We start from the raw sequence: 17,845 nt of genomic DNA, 5'->3' as shown, positions 1-17,845 counted from the left end.
GTAGTGAAAGAAAACTGGCTGAGTATTATTGTGGATTTTCATCAATAGCTCTGGACCCAATTTACAGTCCTGCTGGGACACTGGCTTTAAGTCCTTAAGGTTATCACAAGAATGGTTCTAACCTTTTTCTAAATGGCTGCAGTGAATCCAAAACTATGCACTAATTGCAACAGCTTATACAACTTTTTCTCTTCATCTGGATTCTAGAATTGGTCACAAAATCTTTCTATCATTGAATTCTGTCACTTAGGAGTTATGTGAAAACTTGAGGTCTAAGATATTTGAAAGTATCTCCATAAAGTTTTCTCCAGATGAGGTAAAAACTACTATTTCTGTCTGACAAATTTGTTTCTTTAAAATATTCTTCTAATGGATAAGACCCTGCATTAAAATGGCATTTCAGCTTTTATGGTCAGGCATGAACAAGCCAAAGGAGATACATATTTTCTTAGCTAAATTGTGCTTGTCATGGAAATATCAAAGAAAAAACCCCAGACTTCTTTCTATAGATTCTTTTAATTCAAAATCCATCCATCAGTATTCCAGTCCAATGTCTAAGTAATGCAACCTTTATCTGATGAAGATAAGAAGCAGCAGTTGCAATTACAAAACTGCCACAGAATAAATACAATTAAGTTATAGATTACAGTCACAGGTATTAATGCATAGTTCATGCAGGGAATTCAGGTCCTGAAAAAATCTTTTAAGAGAAAATTTAAGCATCCTTAATGGCAATGACAAAGCACTTAAACTGGGTTCAGATTTTCCATCCACTTTAAAGATAGCCCAGAAGGAAGCACACTTTAGTGGATATGCTCACTGACTTGCTCTGCATAGTGACTTCTTTCATGACCTTGGCCAAACCATCTTGCCTCCTAAGTTTTTCTGATTTCACAAAGGCTGATGATTTTTATCTGCTTCCTCAAAGCCTGAATACAGAGCTTTGAATAAGTGCTCAGGAGAATTAATGAATGAATAAATTCAGTATTCCCCATTTATTTTGAAAATCAAGGTCGGTCAGCTTTATCCACTGGCCAATGGTTCTCTAGAGCATAATATTTCATAATGTAAACCACCTTAATAAAAATGAGTACTCAAGACAATAGAATCCATTGGATTATATTTTTAATGTTTTCAAACTCAGTAACACAATCACAAGTGACATCATGAAGTCTCTAAGAGCTAAGCTAAAGTCCTTAGTTAAGAGAGGAGGGAGGTTTTTGGTTAATACTGTGTGTAACATCTGCATCCAACTTCATCAGCAAAATCAGATGGAGTAAGAGAGATGGAAATTACTGAAAAAAGATGAAAACTCAATGTCTGAAAGCCAATTATTTTATTTCTAAGAATGATTAAAAACGTATTTTGTGCATCTTTGCTCAAGTTGAAGGTAAACACAAAACGTGCTGAACTGGCATAACTGTGAGCTCTATGTGCTCTGTGTACTCCCACAGTGTCTGCACCCCGTGTCCCTACTGTTTTGTCAACAAGGTGTCAGACAAGTTCCTCTTCTGAGATGTGAATGAGGAAATTCCCCCTTGTCTTAGGTGTCAACAAAAAGTTTGTTCCTGCAGATGTCTGTTCTGGAAGATCAGCTAAGAACTCACATAAAATAATAAGTGTTTAGACAACAACTCTATGTACAACTCATCCAAATTCCTTCCATTCCTTCTCTGGAGGGCCCAGGCCTGAACAAAGCAATAAGCCCGAGTCAGAAGCCAAACCTCCTACTCCAAGGCACTGAGGTAGGCTTGCTTGTACTGACCTAGCAAGAAAGCTTGGGATCAGCGAGGGATATCCAAAGTAGAGTAGTGCCAGTCAATACTGGGGGAAGGCAACCCCCAAGTGGGCCATCAAATAGTATTTGCTGAGCCCATTCTGCAAATAACACCTTTTGATTTCACCCTCTCCTGCTGTACATGCCTTTCCTACTGCTCCTGCCACATCCTGGTGAGATCTCTGGGCAGCAGCTGAATCCCCAAGACCTGCAGGCCATCACACACTGACAAGCAGCCGATTGCCTCCTTCCAGAGTACTTTTAGTTTTCAGAATGTGACTCCTGTTGTTTGTGCAGAACAGAGCCCCCAGCCTGGTGAGATAGCACCTCTGACAGCTTTTGCAGTAGCAGCCATCACTGAATACATTTCAAGTGATTAATTTTCTAAAAAATAAAAATAAACCTAGTGAGTGCACATGTGCTAACAAGTTAAAAATAATAATAGGTGTCTGTGACCATGCTGCTTCTGTCTGAATCCTTCAGGGGAATTCAGTTGCTAAGAACGACTTACGCAGTTTGCCATATTTCTACATGTTAAACAACAACCAAATAACTATAGGCAAAAGTCCCAGCTGTCAAGCATGAGGAGTGTAGGGGCTGCTCGGGGGAGTACAAGGCATTTTTCTCCTGTGTTATATCTGCATATTGGATCATTTAAAAGGAAAATTAAATGAGGCAAGGACAGAGTGGGAAGTATGTTACCGTCTCTTCAAAATACCATGCCCAAAAGTTTACAAGAAAAATTCCATTTGACTGGTCCTTCTGTGCTTCATGTAGAGCTCTAACAGTGCTTTACAGAAGAACCTTCCAAGGGGAATGCACTTCCAGCTCTTTCCAATAGCAAGAAAGGCTGAACTTTGCTCACCTACCTAGACAGAAATTCTCTTCTGGGCAGGTCTCAGACACAATGGGAGGAACTGGAGGCAAGTGTTGGAAGTAACATCCATGATTGTTGACTCATTCCACACAAACAGCATTTGGGCCTCACTTTTCAGTCTTGTCAGTCAAAGTGTTTTCCATGAGATCTTTTCTTTTCAAACTGCCACTAATCAATACTGACTCAGAGGAAAGAGGCAAGCAATGCCATCTTTGTTTCTTCACACACAAATAAAGACTGAACAAGTTACTCAGGCTTTTAGCAGAACTAAGTTGATTTTTCATGACTTTGCTTTATTTCCAAGGCCTCAATATTCAGCCATAAATCTTAGCCCTATGTTGAAACCTCACACAAAAGATATGAGCTCAGAGTTTCATTTTTAGCAAGTGGTTTTGCAAGAAAAGGATGCTGAGAACAAAACAGTCATGACAATTAGGAGAGGGCACCTTATCTTAATTTCTTTAAATAGATACCTTTTCCATGGGAAGGAAATAGTGTTGCCATTTTGAAAGTTTGTCTCTGTGTATGCAGTATAAAAACAATAAATGCAGAGCACAAAGAATAATTTCTAAGTTGTCAAGTGGATAATAAGTCAAAATTTTAACATTTTGTTGAGAAGCAGGTCAGTGTAACTGGCAAGGCAAAGACCTGAGACACAGAACTCTCCACCCAGGGCTTTTAAACAATAGTGTGAACAGCAGCTGTACTGTATCCCGGCACCCCATGATTTTGCCAGGCATTTGACTGTGTTAGAGGTTTTACTGTCTCTCAGGATATTGATTTGTAAACTGAATATTCTCTTTGTGGACCTTAACACAGCACTCCTTAAAAGCTCATGAAGTACCATAGAACTCTGTCAAGTCAATATTTCATGTTTCATTAATTCCCTACTTAGCCAGTTCTCTGATTGGTTAAATGTAGTATCTGTAAACCTCCTAGCTGTATTTTTACCTGAAAAGGCTCAAAATGCTAATTTAGTATGATGGATAAACACGTGCTTAGAAAATACATATATTGGGGAAAAAATGTAAAAAATAATAAGGGATGAGCATAACCAAAACTTTGTCAGGAAAAGCTGTACAAGTATATGTATATGCTGTTAATTAGTTATGATATTTTATGCAAAGGATGTATTCATGTCATAATTAATTCTCTCTGAATGAGCGTAGTTATGCATATCTACAGCAATGGAGCCTTCTGTTACTTTATTAGTTGTTAATGGGCGTTAATTGCTGATGGTCACACAATACAGCTTCAGTCTCTTCCCCATCTTACCAAATGACTTACATAGGAAGCAAACTACGTCAGAACTTAAATCAATGAGCATAGAAAATATCTCACCTTGCGCTTCTAGGACATACTCTCATTCTAGGATGTGATTGTAGACATTCAGTCTGATGTATTATTTTTACAGGACCTTTTAGTATATACATAAAATGTATAAATAGTAATAATGCATTATTAATGTTGATGCAACACAGAGGCTAAGAAAGAAAGTACACAAACATATGTAAAATCAAAGCTATTGCATAAGTATTACATAATATCACTACAGAACAAAGGGATTTTAATTTTCCCTTTCAATGTGACATCATTCATGGTTTCATCTAGAATTTCTTAGAGTGGAAACAAACACAGTAGTAGTAGATGTGATCAGCCCAATAAATTGTGCTTGAAATGAGACACACGTTTTAGAAAGCCGTTCTTGTCCTATGTAAAGATATGATCACCAACTGCCCTGGATAAACTGCCCTACAGACAAACTGCACCCTCCAGCCAAGGATGCAGGTAATTTCCTGGGGGCATTCCCACAGGAATTCACCTCACTCCAACTTTCAGTCACTGCAGTTCCCCATGCCCTTGCCTGATGCCTGATTGAAAACCCTCTTCATGTCTCCTACTAGTACAGATCAAGATACTTCTTTTCCTTGTCTTAAATTAGCTCCTTAAGTTGAGGCATTTTAAGAACTCAGCTCCCAGAAACTCTCAGCTTTCTTTAGGTTTGTTTTGAGTTTTTTTGAATCCCTGTACAAATTTTCAGCATTTGTGGAATTTTGCATTAATTTTAACAAAATAAAGGCTTAGATGAGAAATCATAAGATCAGTAACTCTTCCATTTACTTAGTTCTGAGTTGAAGATCTAGATCTTAACACTTTTTCTAACAAATTTTTTAATAATATTCCCATTACAAAAAAAAAAAAAAAAAGGAGAGGAAGGCAAGGAGTTCAAGAAATTTTTGACTTTTGGTCACTTCTATTGTTTCTGTAGAGCCAGCCGTAAGTTATCTTAACTGATTAAAGCCCCATAACATAAAACCTTCAATTAATTTTCTCTTAGTACTTACTTTAAATTCCAATAAAGTTTGACTGCACATTCAAATTCTCCATTCTGACACATTCTGAATGTGCTTATTTGCGCAACTGAAATCCATGGTTTTTTCCACAACAATGTATAAAATAGCTTTCCAATGCAAATTGACATGTTTCAGAGGAATTAAAAAATCATTTTTAGGGCAGGATTGATACTAATTATGATTGATTTTGATTTACTTTACATTTGCTAAACTTGCTCTTCAACCAAAACAAAAATTCAAAAGTATAGTTGGTATAAGTACAGCTATTGGTACATAGCAGATATATTGAAAATCAAACTAAAACAAAATTTTTTTAACAAGAATATTCCCTTTCCTGCCCTGTCTTACATTTGTTTCACATTCAAGACTTCCGTAAGTTTTAAATGGGAGTTCTGGATGTGTCAGCTCTGTAAGGCTGCTACTTCACAGCGAAAAGTGAATGTAGAAAGGAGGTAAAAAGACAATTCACCTTGGAAAATTTAACTGGGTTGTACAATTTGCCACTGTGTTCAATATATTTCAAAGGTACCCCATAATAGCCAGTAGTTCTTTACAAAGGTCACTGTAAAATCATATCCTGTATTACTACAATTTCTGAAAGTGTTCCTTGTCTGCCAGCTGTTCAACTGAACTTTGTAAATGAAAGCAAAGTTTCCAGGGTTATCACTCTGCCCCTTAAACTGTATTATCTACAAAATAATAAACCTTAGTGGAAAAAAAAGATATGAAAAGGTTTATAAAACATTCTCTTAGCAGAGATTGTTTCCAGTCTCACTCCTTAAGCTGAAGTGGTTTAAACTCTCACCACCATGCCTGCCGATTACAATGGGACGTGGGAAATGGAAACCAATGAAAATTTTGAAGGCTACATGGTTGCTTTAGGTAAATGGAAAAATGTTGACTATATAAAGAGAAAATGTTTCAATTATAAGCAAAATCCTTCTAAAAATTAATGAGATTTTTCTGTAATGTACATTGTGGCATAAGGGTTTCTGCCAATGGCCTTACAAATCAAGTAATTGTAATGTAATTAAAATTGCAATGATCTAAATGTATAAGCAAATGAAGACTTGTAGCCAAAGATATTATTATTTATTTAGATAATTGAAAAAACAGATGCAGATGGGGGGGAGGGGGGGAGGAACCAAAATAACACACTTTCAGATATAGAAGCTCTTTTTTACTCCTGGTATATACTTATGGTAAGAGTGTAGCCACAATCTGGTTAAAGAGGAATAAGATATTCTATATCACTAAAGTAAAAATAATGCCATGATTTAATCAGTGCTTTGAACTAATTATGTTACAGAGATGAAAAATTTGATGCTTTAACTGATTTTCTACCAGTTTTACCAAAGAACCTTAATCCTAATTGATTGATCTGTTTAGATTGAAATAGAAGGAATACATAAATACATTAAAATAAACTCTCATCATTTTTCATCAACAATTGAAAACAGTTGCAATTTTCTCAAAGCTATTGTAAGACAGAAAGGCAAGTCTCACTATTCATAGTTTTTAGCTTCTGCATTTATGGAAAAAAAACTCAGTAACTTCAGGGGCATCTGAAAATAATATGCATATACACCTGTGAGGCACAAAAAGAGAGAGTCATTAAAAATGAGAATGATTAGGACAACGAGAATGATTAGGACAGTGTTTTGAATTTCAGGAGAAAGATACACATTAATTGAAGTGATTTTTGTGCATACTTGCATATATAAACCTAAAATTATATATACACTATAAGTGATAGTAATTTAAAACTGCCAATGAATAAGCAAAAAAACTCAACACCAAAAACACTGCAAAGATGCATATGCTATAGGTGATTCTCAGAAAGAAATTGCAGGGAAAGGGTGAAAAGATATTCTTCTGCTCTTTTTCCCACAATTTTACATTTTGTTGATATTTTAAGTATTAATGTGCTCATATTCAAAGGACACTGAGGTTTTGAGGGGCTTTTTTAAATTCATCTGTCCTTTTAATTAATGCACACACATTTCTATACTTTAATTAAAGATTAGTTTTGCCCTTTAAGTCAGAAACTTTGATTTTATCATAAACATGTTACAAAGTATTTAAATCTACTATAATAGAACTGCATATCATTTTTATTGCTTATATTGTTCAAAATGCAGTTATGAAAACCATGCTTTAATAAAACCTCCCTGATTTTTCTCCAGGAGCTACAAGACTAATATATTAGTCAGAAATAGCATTTCTTTAGAGGTCTAGACATTTTTTTCCCTGAGAGAGAACTAAATTTTATGTTGCCTGGCTATAAATCAGACCCAGAGATACCTTTAATCCACCACAGCAGATAAAATATACCCAAGAAGTCTTGAATATAAATACTGAACAAGATCATTATTCCCCATGTTAAAAAGTCACATTTTTTTCAAGCCTATCCTCTTAGTCAATTCGATTAGTACTTCACAAGTAGGATAATGAATCTAGCAAAAGAAAAAGGGCTCCATTAGCAAGTGGCATTGCTGAGCTGACAATGATTAACACACACATGAAACCACTAAAGGATGGCCAGCAAACCAAACCCATTTTTCAATCTCTTGCAGAAGCATGGGAGATTATTTCATTTGCATACAGCACCATAATAAGATTCCCTGCCAGCTGGTCAGAAATATTTATTGCAGATGGTAATGCTGCTGGCATTAGGGGGGTTGGCTGGGCAAACTGGGATCATGGTCATGTATATGCTCCCTTTGGTAACTTGCAATGCATTCAGTCCCAAGCAGTTGTTTACATTATAATTTTATAATCATGAACAAAATGAGGATGTTAAGGAGATCAGTACAGCAGAAAATGTTGACAGAATATTAAAAAGGAACTGTCAAATGCTTTACATGGATACTTTTTTGACTTTTGACTTTGAATGTGTCTCCTCTTAAACTGCAATTTATTTGTGTGCCTGCTATCAAACAATAATGGATTTCAGGGTTTTATTTGATTTCTTCTTTTTTCATCAATATAAGTTTCGTTCTTTTAAGTTAATTAATTAACCTCTTGTATACTCTCACAGACTATAGGTTCATCATACAAGTAACATGCCCAAGTCCTCTTGATTACATACTCATTCTCCCTTGATTACATACCCATTTTAACATGCTAAATTTCTGATAAGGAATATATTATTCTGACATCCTTCTTTAGGGGTGGCCTAAAGCATCTGTAACCCTGCAGGACACACAGCAGCACCCTCATGTGCCTAAGACTCCATGAGTTCCACTGCATGCTTAGGAAAGGGAATGGCTGCCGAGCCTAAGATGAGAATAGCACTCCTGCATTGCCACAGCTTCATGTATGAGTGAGGCCAAAAGGGCACTGTCAGTCTTAATAGCCCCTGTTGTTTCACATTCTCAAAGCTCTGGAAATTCGGGTGATTTAACACACCAGCATCTATTCTCTATTGGTTGTATGTTGAATGCTCACAAAATTCCCACAGATATCCTGTTAATAAATAAATTTATTATCAGTGGAAGATCCTCAAGTTGAAAGTGTACTTGCAAACACAAGGTAATTTTTATTTGAAATTATCTTTTTCTCTAGAAAATGTTGTAGGAAATAGCACCATTTGTGGAACTATGTTTCACCTCATTTTTTTTAAAAATGTGTAAATATAAACGCTGTGGGTTTTTATTTTTGTTAGCAAATACTGGAATTTTCACTTTATTTTCTGGTTTTTGACAGGTATTGATTTTGCAACTCGTAAGATTGCAAAACACTTGAAACAAACAAAGGAGATTGTTCAAAATGGAGACAATTTTAAAACAAAAACACTCAGTACTTTCAGAAACTATGATCTGGATTACACTGTGGGAGTGGAGTTTGAAGAACACACCAAAGGACTGGATAACCGAGTGGTGAAGGTAAAAATCTGGTATCTGATATTTGTTTATACTACAGTCCGTACCAGGAGCCAGCAGTTCCAAAAATCAGCTGAACACGTTAAGTAACACCCCAATATTTTACAGCCATCAGAGTATTTTTATAAAACAGAAATAATTTGCATCCTGAGACAGTTTTCTTTCCTGCTATAAGCATTTATTAGAAATGCAAATCAGGATGGCTACTGAGATACGTGAGGACAATCATTAATTATGTTTTTCTAGTAGGGGATTTTTCCAGCTTTTCCATGATACATCTAGAAATTAGCAAAAGTCTATTTTTACATATATATCCTCCTTAATGAAACTGTGGATTCATCCCTGTAAATTTAGGACTGTGTCAACATAAAATTTCATTTTGGGATGGCTGGGTTTACACTGATCAGTCTCAGTTGGGCAGTTTAACAGTTGGACATTGTTAAAAATAAACTTGCACTTAGCTTTTAATGTTAGGGGAGCTTTAGGAAGGGACAAGAAAAAATGTGAGCCAAAGCTTGGAGAGATTCAGGTGGCAGGGTAGGTGCAGAGGCAGCGGGCAAGGAGGCCCAGCAGTGGATGCTTCACTATCTTTGGGATTATAGAGTAACCTGAGCTCAGAATTTCCCCAGGAATCTGTAGCCATTTGTTCAGACACCCTTCAGGGAGATATGTGGACAACACTTGGATTAAGGGCCATGTTGTAGCCCATGCCCTACCTCCTATGGCAGAGTCAGTTCCTGGGGGGATTCAAAGACTCTCTCAGAGAAGTCAGGGAGGAAAAGAATACACACAAGCACTGATTCACTTACTGACTTCAGTTTCATGTTTCTGTATCAATACTGCTTCTGTTTTACTTTCTTCTCACCCCTAAAATGCTTAAGCAACACTTTCAGATGTAGAAAGGCCAGTAGATCTTAAATTTCCATTGACTGTCCCCTTTGGAGTCGTGCTAATCCAGCATCCCCTTCCTCCTTTGCTTATCATTCACCAAATCTACCTGTTATCAACTCTGCTAATTACCACGCCTGTATTCTGCCACTCAGCTTGCAGTTGCCAAACTCTGAGAAGCTGGGATCAAAACTCACTGTCAACTTTTTTGTTTTAGTAATTGCCACAGGAAAAGTGGCAGCATAAAGGACATGTTTGCATTTGAACTCACATCATGCTTCTTCACTGAAGTGGCACAAATTTAACAGCAGACATTGTTTGTACACCATGGATAACTTTTAATTCTCAAACTAACTTTGTGCAGTGTCATTCCTATGATTTCTTCCAAATTATTTCTCATTCACTGCACTGCAAGCCACCAAAGAGTAAGACCCACTTCTTTCACCTATCCTGAATATCCCTGTCTCTAAATTTTCTGTCTGTCTCCTCCAGTGGGCACTGGGTGGAAGAAATTCCTGTGACAAAGTCTATGCTTTATAACATTGCTCCCACATCTCTTCAGATCAGTTGAAGGTATTAATAAGGATCTAAGGACTCATTAGTTTCATCACTCCTTAAATCCATCAATTACTGCTCCTCTAGTGCTCATCACCACTTCCAAAGCCATTGGCTTTCTCTGAAAAACCTTTTCACTTGCAGACTCAAGGAAGGAAGGAAGGAAGGAAGGAAGGAAGGAAGGAAGGAAGGAAGGAAGGAAGGAAGGAAGGAAGGAAAGAAGGAAGGAAGGAAAGAAGGAAGGAATTGTGCATTTATAATCCTATCTAATTTAATTAATTTTGCCTAATATTAATTTCTAAACAAATCATATTGTTTGTTTCTAGAGAGGAGAAGGAAAAAGGAAGCATGTCATGCTATTATTCTCTGAATTGCTCTAAAATTATTTTCTAGTCACTTTATTAACAAAACAATGCCTCAAACACATTAAAGTTAGATGAAGGTAAAAAATTGGTAGGCAGCATTTAAATGTAAAGAGGGTATGGATAATTTAAAGAGCATGTAGGTTGAAAATTCCGTAAATAAGAAAGAAATTAACTGAAATGGAATGAGTTTTGTCTCATTATTAATGGAAAGCTCCCTCATAAGAGAAATAAATCATCCAGTGCTGAACTAAAAATGAATTAAGCTCCCAATACGCTTGGAGCTTTATAATAACTGAGCTTTCATGGGCTGTAACTGGTCTCTAATAAGGATTTGTCTGATACATGGCTAAGTACGTCCCTAAAGGACAAGGGTTCAAATGTAGAACAATTCCAACAAAGTTGCTTTGAATGTACCCTGGCACATCTATAGATAGATAATTTAGCCTGTAAAGAGAACTTTCCCTTAGTGAGGTTTATCCTGCTCCTGGACAAGAATCAGCATACCCAGTACCTCGTCTGCTGCTGATAGACTCTGAATCACACCAGATCAGGAAATGGTTGAGGATGGAAGGGGTATCCTGAGAACACCTAGTCCAACCTCTCTGCTCAAGCAGGGTCAGCTAGAGCACATTGTCCAGCTTATGATCACATCCCTTTAAATTTCTTTGTGAAAGTACATGAAAATATACAAATAAATTTAGTGTATGAGATGATATTAACATACTCTTCCTCTTATTACTTTACGCAGAGCTAGAAAAGGTGTTAGCCCTGCACTTGCCATTATAAGCTCTCAAGTCTTCACCCATGAAACCCTGTAATTTTTCCATTAATGGCTTTAAACAGCAAGAAAAATAATACAATTTGCATATATTGCACAAGTAGTTGCAAACACACTCAACAATTCACTAGCTAGTATGAACAGTTGATACTCATGTATGTGAAGAAACACATGGAAATGACAACAAAGCACTGCAAAAGCTTTCCATCATCACACTGCTGTCATCTTGAATGCATTTGGGTTTTGTTTAAATGCTTTTGGGGTTTTTTAATGAGGAAGATGGAGAATGATAGGAAGCAACTGTAATTGTGTATTCACATTGTTTGAAATTATTTTTATACATTCATAAACTTCCCATTAATGTAACTGAGTTAATTATCTGATTCATGCAGAGCCTGGTGACTTGGGATGGTGACAAATTGGTCTGTGTTCAGAAAGGTGAAAAGAATAACAGGGGCTGGAAGCACTGGATTGAAGGAGACATCCTGCATCTGGTAAGGGCTGCTCTACAGATACACAGCACATCACTTAGGCTGCAACATAGGCTCAGGCTTTCCATTTCAAAGGATTTGGTTTTTTTTTCTGGTTAGAAAAGTCTTTAGACAGTTCTGATCTCTGAACTCTAAGGAAATTTCCCCTCTGCTTCAACTCAGGAATGCTCAATTTCTTTCCACCTGCTCCAAATTAAGTTGTAACCCTGCAGTGGTTTTTTTTGCTCCAGTCCACTGCCCTCCAGCTCTTAACCCTTCCTGTTACATTGCTCCTCTAACATAATCTCATTCTTATATAATCACTGGTAGGGAAAAAGAGAAGGAAAAAAACCCAATCAGATTGCAAGAAAAATGTTATTATTTGTTCTAAATGAAGCAATATGAAATTTTAGCAGACTGTGCTGTAGTACAGATCAGAAACCCCTGGATACTCAAGAGGATCCCACAAACAACCCATACTGCAATTATTTTTTCCTAGTTCAATAATGAATTTAAACATCTACAGTAGTAAACTGTAGCCCAAAGATAGATGTGGTGAGTCCAAGTGAGGCCAGAAAGCCTGTGCAGGAAACAAGCAATCAGTGATGTGCAGAAAGATTTCAAAATAACAGTAGTAGAATCATAGAATCATGAAGGTTGGAAAAGACCTCCAAGATCATGAAGTCCCAGCTTTGACTGAACACCACCATGTCCATTAAACCATATTACAAAGTGCCACATCTACTCATTTTTTGAACATTACACATAATGATAATGATTCCAGAGTTTCCTGGGAAAGCAATCAAGAAATGGGTATGATAATATTGGATGGCACAAGAGGTGGATGGAGAGAGATTCCTGAGAAGGGCCCATTGTTCTATCCCATGCTTTGCACCAAGACATCTGCTCCTTCACAAGTTTACTTTACACATACTTGGTGTGGGCAATCCCAGTGGCTCACATCTCTGTGCCTGAAAGGTCAAAGATAGGAATTAAAGCCCACAATGTGCCACCCAACTAAAAGTCACCTGTCCAGTGCACTTCTCCAGCTCCATCTGAACACATATTCAAAAGCTGATCTAAAAGGTTCTACATGCTGGTACCAAGATTTAGGCTGAGACTGGTGGAAACAAAGAAGCCAAGATCCTTACAGCAGTCTTCAGAAACTGTACTCCAGGTTTGGCCCATTGCTGGTCACAAAGCCAGCTTCAGCTCCCTTCAAAGTCCTGTTTGGCACAGGAATGCTGGCTAGTGACACCAACCAAACTGACTGCATTGCAATGTGCAGCTGTGCCAGCCTTTAAGAGGTCAGCTGCAGCACTGGGCAGCAATGGTGCATTGTTCTGGCCCCTGAGAAATGGTTGGGTACACCTCTGAAGCAAATCATCTTTTTAAAGCATTCCTCTTTTTTTTAATTTCCTTGTTTCAGTGCTTCTCGTGAATTTTGAGGTAACATGAATTATAAACTCTTACAGTATATTGTCTTAACAACAGAGCATGAAAAAGCCTTGAATTAAAGCACAATTTTTATGCATTTTTCATGTTTATTCTTCTTAGAGTTCAATTCATGTATCAAAAACTAATTATTGCAACATGAGGTGCATACCTGCTGTTTGGTTACATATAATACACTATTCTTACTGTTCTATTTTTCATAAGTTTTTTATGTAGTGGCTCAGTATTTCTGGTGGGATCTGATACATATGCAAAATAAAACTTCTACCACTACATACTTACTATTTGTTTTAATACTGCAGGAACTGACATGTGAAGACCAGTTGTGCCATCAGACATTTAAGAAGAAGAACTAAAATTGAGCAGAAAGGCTCCCAGATCTTCATCACAATGTTATGCCATTATGTTTTGTCTAAAAAGAAGAATGAAGCCAGATTTTCATTCCTTTGACACTGCTATGTGAATACATTATGTGCCTGTTTATGGAAAAAGCACACTTTATAGAAATAACATCAAACAGTTACAAACCTCATAAATTCCTTTGCCTTTCAATCTGGAGTTAAATAAAATTGTCTTTCAAATAATGTTTCCCTACATCTTTATAATCATTTCCAGAGGAATGTCCGTTAGCAACAAGGCTGAAAATTAACAGCCACAATTATTTCAATCACAGTCTATCTCTCCATAGTGCTGTATTATCATTATGTCTTTGGATGACTGAGTAATACTGGATAATCATTGGACAGTTTCTATTTAATTTAGTCCTGGATCACTAAGTCCACAGTTTCAGGCAACAGAATGCCTCACTGAGCACAATACATGTCCTTTCATATCTGGATTGTTCCCTTGAATGGCCCAGGTCTAAAGCTGCTACTGGTTATCACCATAAATATCTCATGGCCATTGTGAAATGCTGCAGCTCCTCAGTATGATCCTAACATGGATCAATGACAATGCTGTAACTTCCAGTTAGAACTGGTACCCTAATAATCATCCCAGTGGATAAATCTGCTGTTTGAAGCAAACTCTACATTGAAGAGTTGTTCCGTGGTGTGAAAACTACGGCACACATAGGACTGTAAGAGGAAAACTGCAGAGTATACACAGTCTGCATGTACTCTGTGCATAAAGAGTACCCAGCATGCTGCAATCTTCACCTTGTGCCACCTTTCAGAGACTGTAAAAAGAAAAGTCTTTTCCATGCAACTCTTCTCAGTTTTATTCAGGATTTTTCAAAAGAATTCATGTTCTTTGCTAAAGGCAAGTTTAACTTAACCATGGATGATGAACACTACTTCAGTAGATAGAAACTTGTATTATTCAACAAAATGTGTGCACACCTTTCTCAGAAGAGCTTGTATGCCCAAAAGCTCATCTGCTTTTTCCCAACTACATGAATTATTTTAATAAAATACACTGTCTTTCCTACAACCTTGCCTTTCAGATATAAAAACTTTCACATCAGCTTTAGCACTGGTAAGTTCCCTCATGTCCATAGGCCCCCACCTTCTGTTTAGTATGGGAGGAGTGTAAATCCGCTAAACAGATCAGTGGTAGGGAAGTACAGAAAATATGTTTAAAAACTTTTGCAGAAATGGAAGAACATATGCTTTCTCTTCATCTCCACCTGCTCCTTAGCCTGCTCACTGTCAATAGCTCAGGATAGGAGAGGAGTCTCCCAGCTGACAACTAGGTTACAGCTGCAAAAATCTGATTAATATATCACCAATACTTATATGACCATAGACATTATGCTGGTTCCAGCTGCGGTTGAGCTGATTTTCATTTTAGTAGCTAGTACAGCACTGTGTTTTGGATTTTGTATGAGAATAATGTTGATAATGGTTGAGTAGTCGCTAACTAGTGCTTCCTCTCAGTCAAGGACTCCAGGTTCCATGTTCTGCCTGTGAGGAGTGCACAAGAAGCTGGGAGGGAGCAGAACCAGGACAGCTGACCCAAACTGGCCAAAGGGACATTCCACACCATAGAAATCATGCTTAGCATATAAAGCTGCAAGAAGGAAGAGGGAAAACTGTTGTGTTTGGGATAGCATTCCCCAGTAATTGCTTGGTCTTCCCAAGGAGCTGTTACACGTGATGGACCCTGCTGAACACCTGCCCATGGGAAGTGGTGAATGACCTCCTTGTTCTTCTTTTCTTGTGCATGCCACTTTTTCTTTTCCCATTAAACTGTCTTTAGCTCAGCCCAGGAGTTTTCTCAGGGAATGGCTGTGCGGTGCTTAGTTGCCAGAGTTAAATCACGACAGGCATAGAAGTGCATATGTAAGGATATTTTTATTAATTGGACTTTGCTTCTCCTGATAAAAGTTGACTTGGTATCAAACTTCCTGTGTCCTTTGCCTGAGCAATGCTTTCATATTAGTTTGTGCAGAAGAAACTGCACTTGGAGTTAGTAAACTCTTTATTTTGTCTTATTCAGCCCTGACCTGGACTTTTCAGTAGATATGTATTTAATTCATATTTCTAAGTCTCTTCTAGTTACAAGGACAAGAAGTACCACAGTTCATTAAGCTTTCAAAATATTATCAGAAGAACATAATCACTAGGAAACAAAATGTGCATGTTTTAATCAGTGACATTTCTCCTAGTTGATTCTTGGCAGGAGTAAGTCTGCAAAATGCAGGGATTTGTAAATTCACACCAAATCATAAATCCAAAGAAAACCTTTCATACATCACAAGGAACTATCATCAATTCACAAATTATGAGTTTGAAGAGGGAAAGCAAACATTCTTCAATTGGTTTCTTATTATGCTCACTAGTTCTATCTAATGGTTATGGCTCAGAAGTAAAGGAAGTAGGTGGTTGAGCACAAGTAGACTTTGATTAGGAGAAAACTGGATCCGACCCTATTTTTTTACCTATCTTGGAAATGAAAATTTCAGACTTTTTAACAGGAAGTGAGAAAATATGCAAGCTTTTTTAGTCTCCAAAACAACGTTTTGTTTTTGCATGGACTGATATGCAAGAACTTGCATCCTCCTTTACAACTGTACGCACAGTGCTGGAGACAGAGGAGATATTCGTTATGCTGCATTATAATTACTTCCAAAGGTATCCTTGTTTGTATCCTATTTGTGATGTTAGGTTGGTCTCTAAGCTGTTCAAAGTCCCTTATCTCCTTGTCAGCAGATTAAATACTTGTGCTGGAGGAACGGACCTTGCTGGTAAATCAAAGAATATTCATTCATATTTTTTCAGCCCTCTGGCACACAGTGCTGTCTCAGCTGTTTTGAAGGATTACCATTTGCATGGATTCTTTTCCTCACAGAGAATATTGCTCAAATACAGCCCCAGGAAGGGAATTTATCAGCAACCTTCTGATCCAGTGTAGTGCGTTGACCCTGGATGGATTCTAGGAACCCACCAAAGCCGCTCCCTCACTCCCCTTTGCAGCTGGACAGGGGAGAGAAAAAACAACAAAGGGTTGATGGGTTGAGATGAGGACTGTGAGAGAGAGATCACTCACCAGATACCCTCACGGGCAAAACAGGCTCAAATTAGTGATATTAATTGACTTTATTACTAACAAAACAGAGCAGGATAATGAGAAATAAAATGAGATCTTGAAAACGCCATCCTCCCACCCCTCTCTCCTTCCCTACCTTTTGCCCCCAGTGGTACAAGGAGACAGGGAATGGGGGTTATGGTCATCACCTGTGGCTTCTCCCACTGTTCAGGGAGAGGAGTCCCTCCCCTGCTGCACCATGGGGTCCCTCCCACAGGAGACAGCTCTCCATGAACTTCTCCAACGTGAGTCCATCTCATGAGCAACAGTTCCCTACAAACTGCTGCAACATGAGTCCATCCCATGGGCAACAGTCCTCCCAAAACTGCTGCAGTGTGGGTCACTCTTCCACAGGCTCAGTCCTCCAAGGACAGGCTGCTCCAGCCTGGGAGCCGGGCCCCTCTTGCCACAGGCCTCCCACGGGGTCACAGCTTCCTCCAGGCATCCCCTGCTCCAGCGTGGGCTCCTGCACAGGCTGTGGGTGGATCTCTGCATCCCTGAGGATCTCCATGGGCTGCGGGTGGATCTCTGCATCCCTGAGGATCCCCATGGGCTGCGGGTGGATCTCTGCATCCCTGAGGATCCCCATGGGCTGCAGGTGGATCTCTGCATCCCTGAGGATCTCCATGGGCTGCAGGTGGATCTCTGCATCCCCGTGGACCTCCATGGGCTGCAGGGGCACAGCTGCCTCACCATGGGCTGCACCTCGGGCTGCAGAGGAAACTCAGCTCTGGTGCTTGGAGCACCTCCTGCCCCCCTTCTCCCCTGTCCTTGGTGTCTGCAGAGCTGTTCCTCTCACATGTTCTCACCCCACTCTTCTCTGGCTGCAATTACAACTGTACAATAACTCTTTTCTTTCTTCTCAAATCTGCTATCCCAGAGGTGTTACCACCATTTCTAACTGACCCGGCCTT

General features: G+C 38.4%; 1 protein-coding gene across 1 annotated transcript; it reads left to right on the top strand.

Annotated features, from left to right (window-relative positions):
* The first annotated feature begins 5,817 nt into the window (after positions 1–5,817).
* Positions 5,818–13,759, top strand: RBP2 (retinol binding protein 2). Its single transcript, XM_069024588.1, has 4 exons — positions 5,818–5,890; positions 8,717–8,895; positions 11,871–11,972; positions 13,706–13,759. Exons 1-4 carry the CDS (start codon positions 5,818–5,820, stop codon positions 13,757–13,759), a joined length of 408 nt encoding a protein of 135 aa, XP_068880689.1.
* Positions 13,760–17,845: the final 4,086 nt, after the last annotated feature.

Source organism: Aphelocoma coerulescens, chromosome 9 (genome assembly GCF_041296385.1).
Source record: "Aphelocoma coerulescens isolate FSJ_1873_10779 chromosome 9, UR_Acoe_1.0, whole genome shotgun sequence".
NCBI classification, from domain to species: domain Eukaryota; kingdom Metazoa; phylum Chordata; class Aves; order Passeriformes; family Corvidae; genus Aphelocoma; species Aphelocoma coerulescens.
This window is presented reverse-complemented; position numbering and strand designations above follow the sequence as displayed.

What these genes read in the sequence shown, in the direction of transcription:
- RBP2 (XM_069024588.1), top strand. Translation starts at nt 5,818, where the DNA reads ATGCCTGCCGATTACAATGGGACGTGGGAAATGGAAACCAATGAAAAT. An exon ending in TGGATAACCGAGTGGTGAAG is followed by an intron (nt 8,896 to 11,870) that starts GTAAAAATCTGG and finishes TGATTCATGCAG; the next exon opens with AGCCTGGTGACTTGGGATGG. An exon ending in AAGGAGACATCCTGCATCTG is followed by an intron (nt 11,973 to 13,705) that starts GTAAGGGCTGCT and finishes TTAATACTGCAG; the next exon opens with GAACTGACATGTGAAGACCA.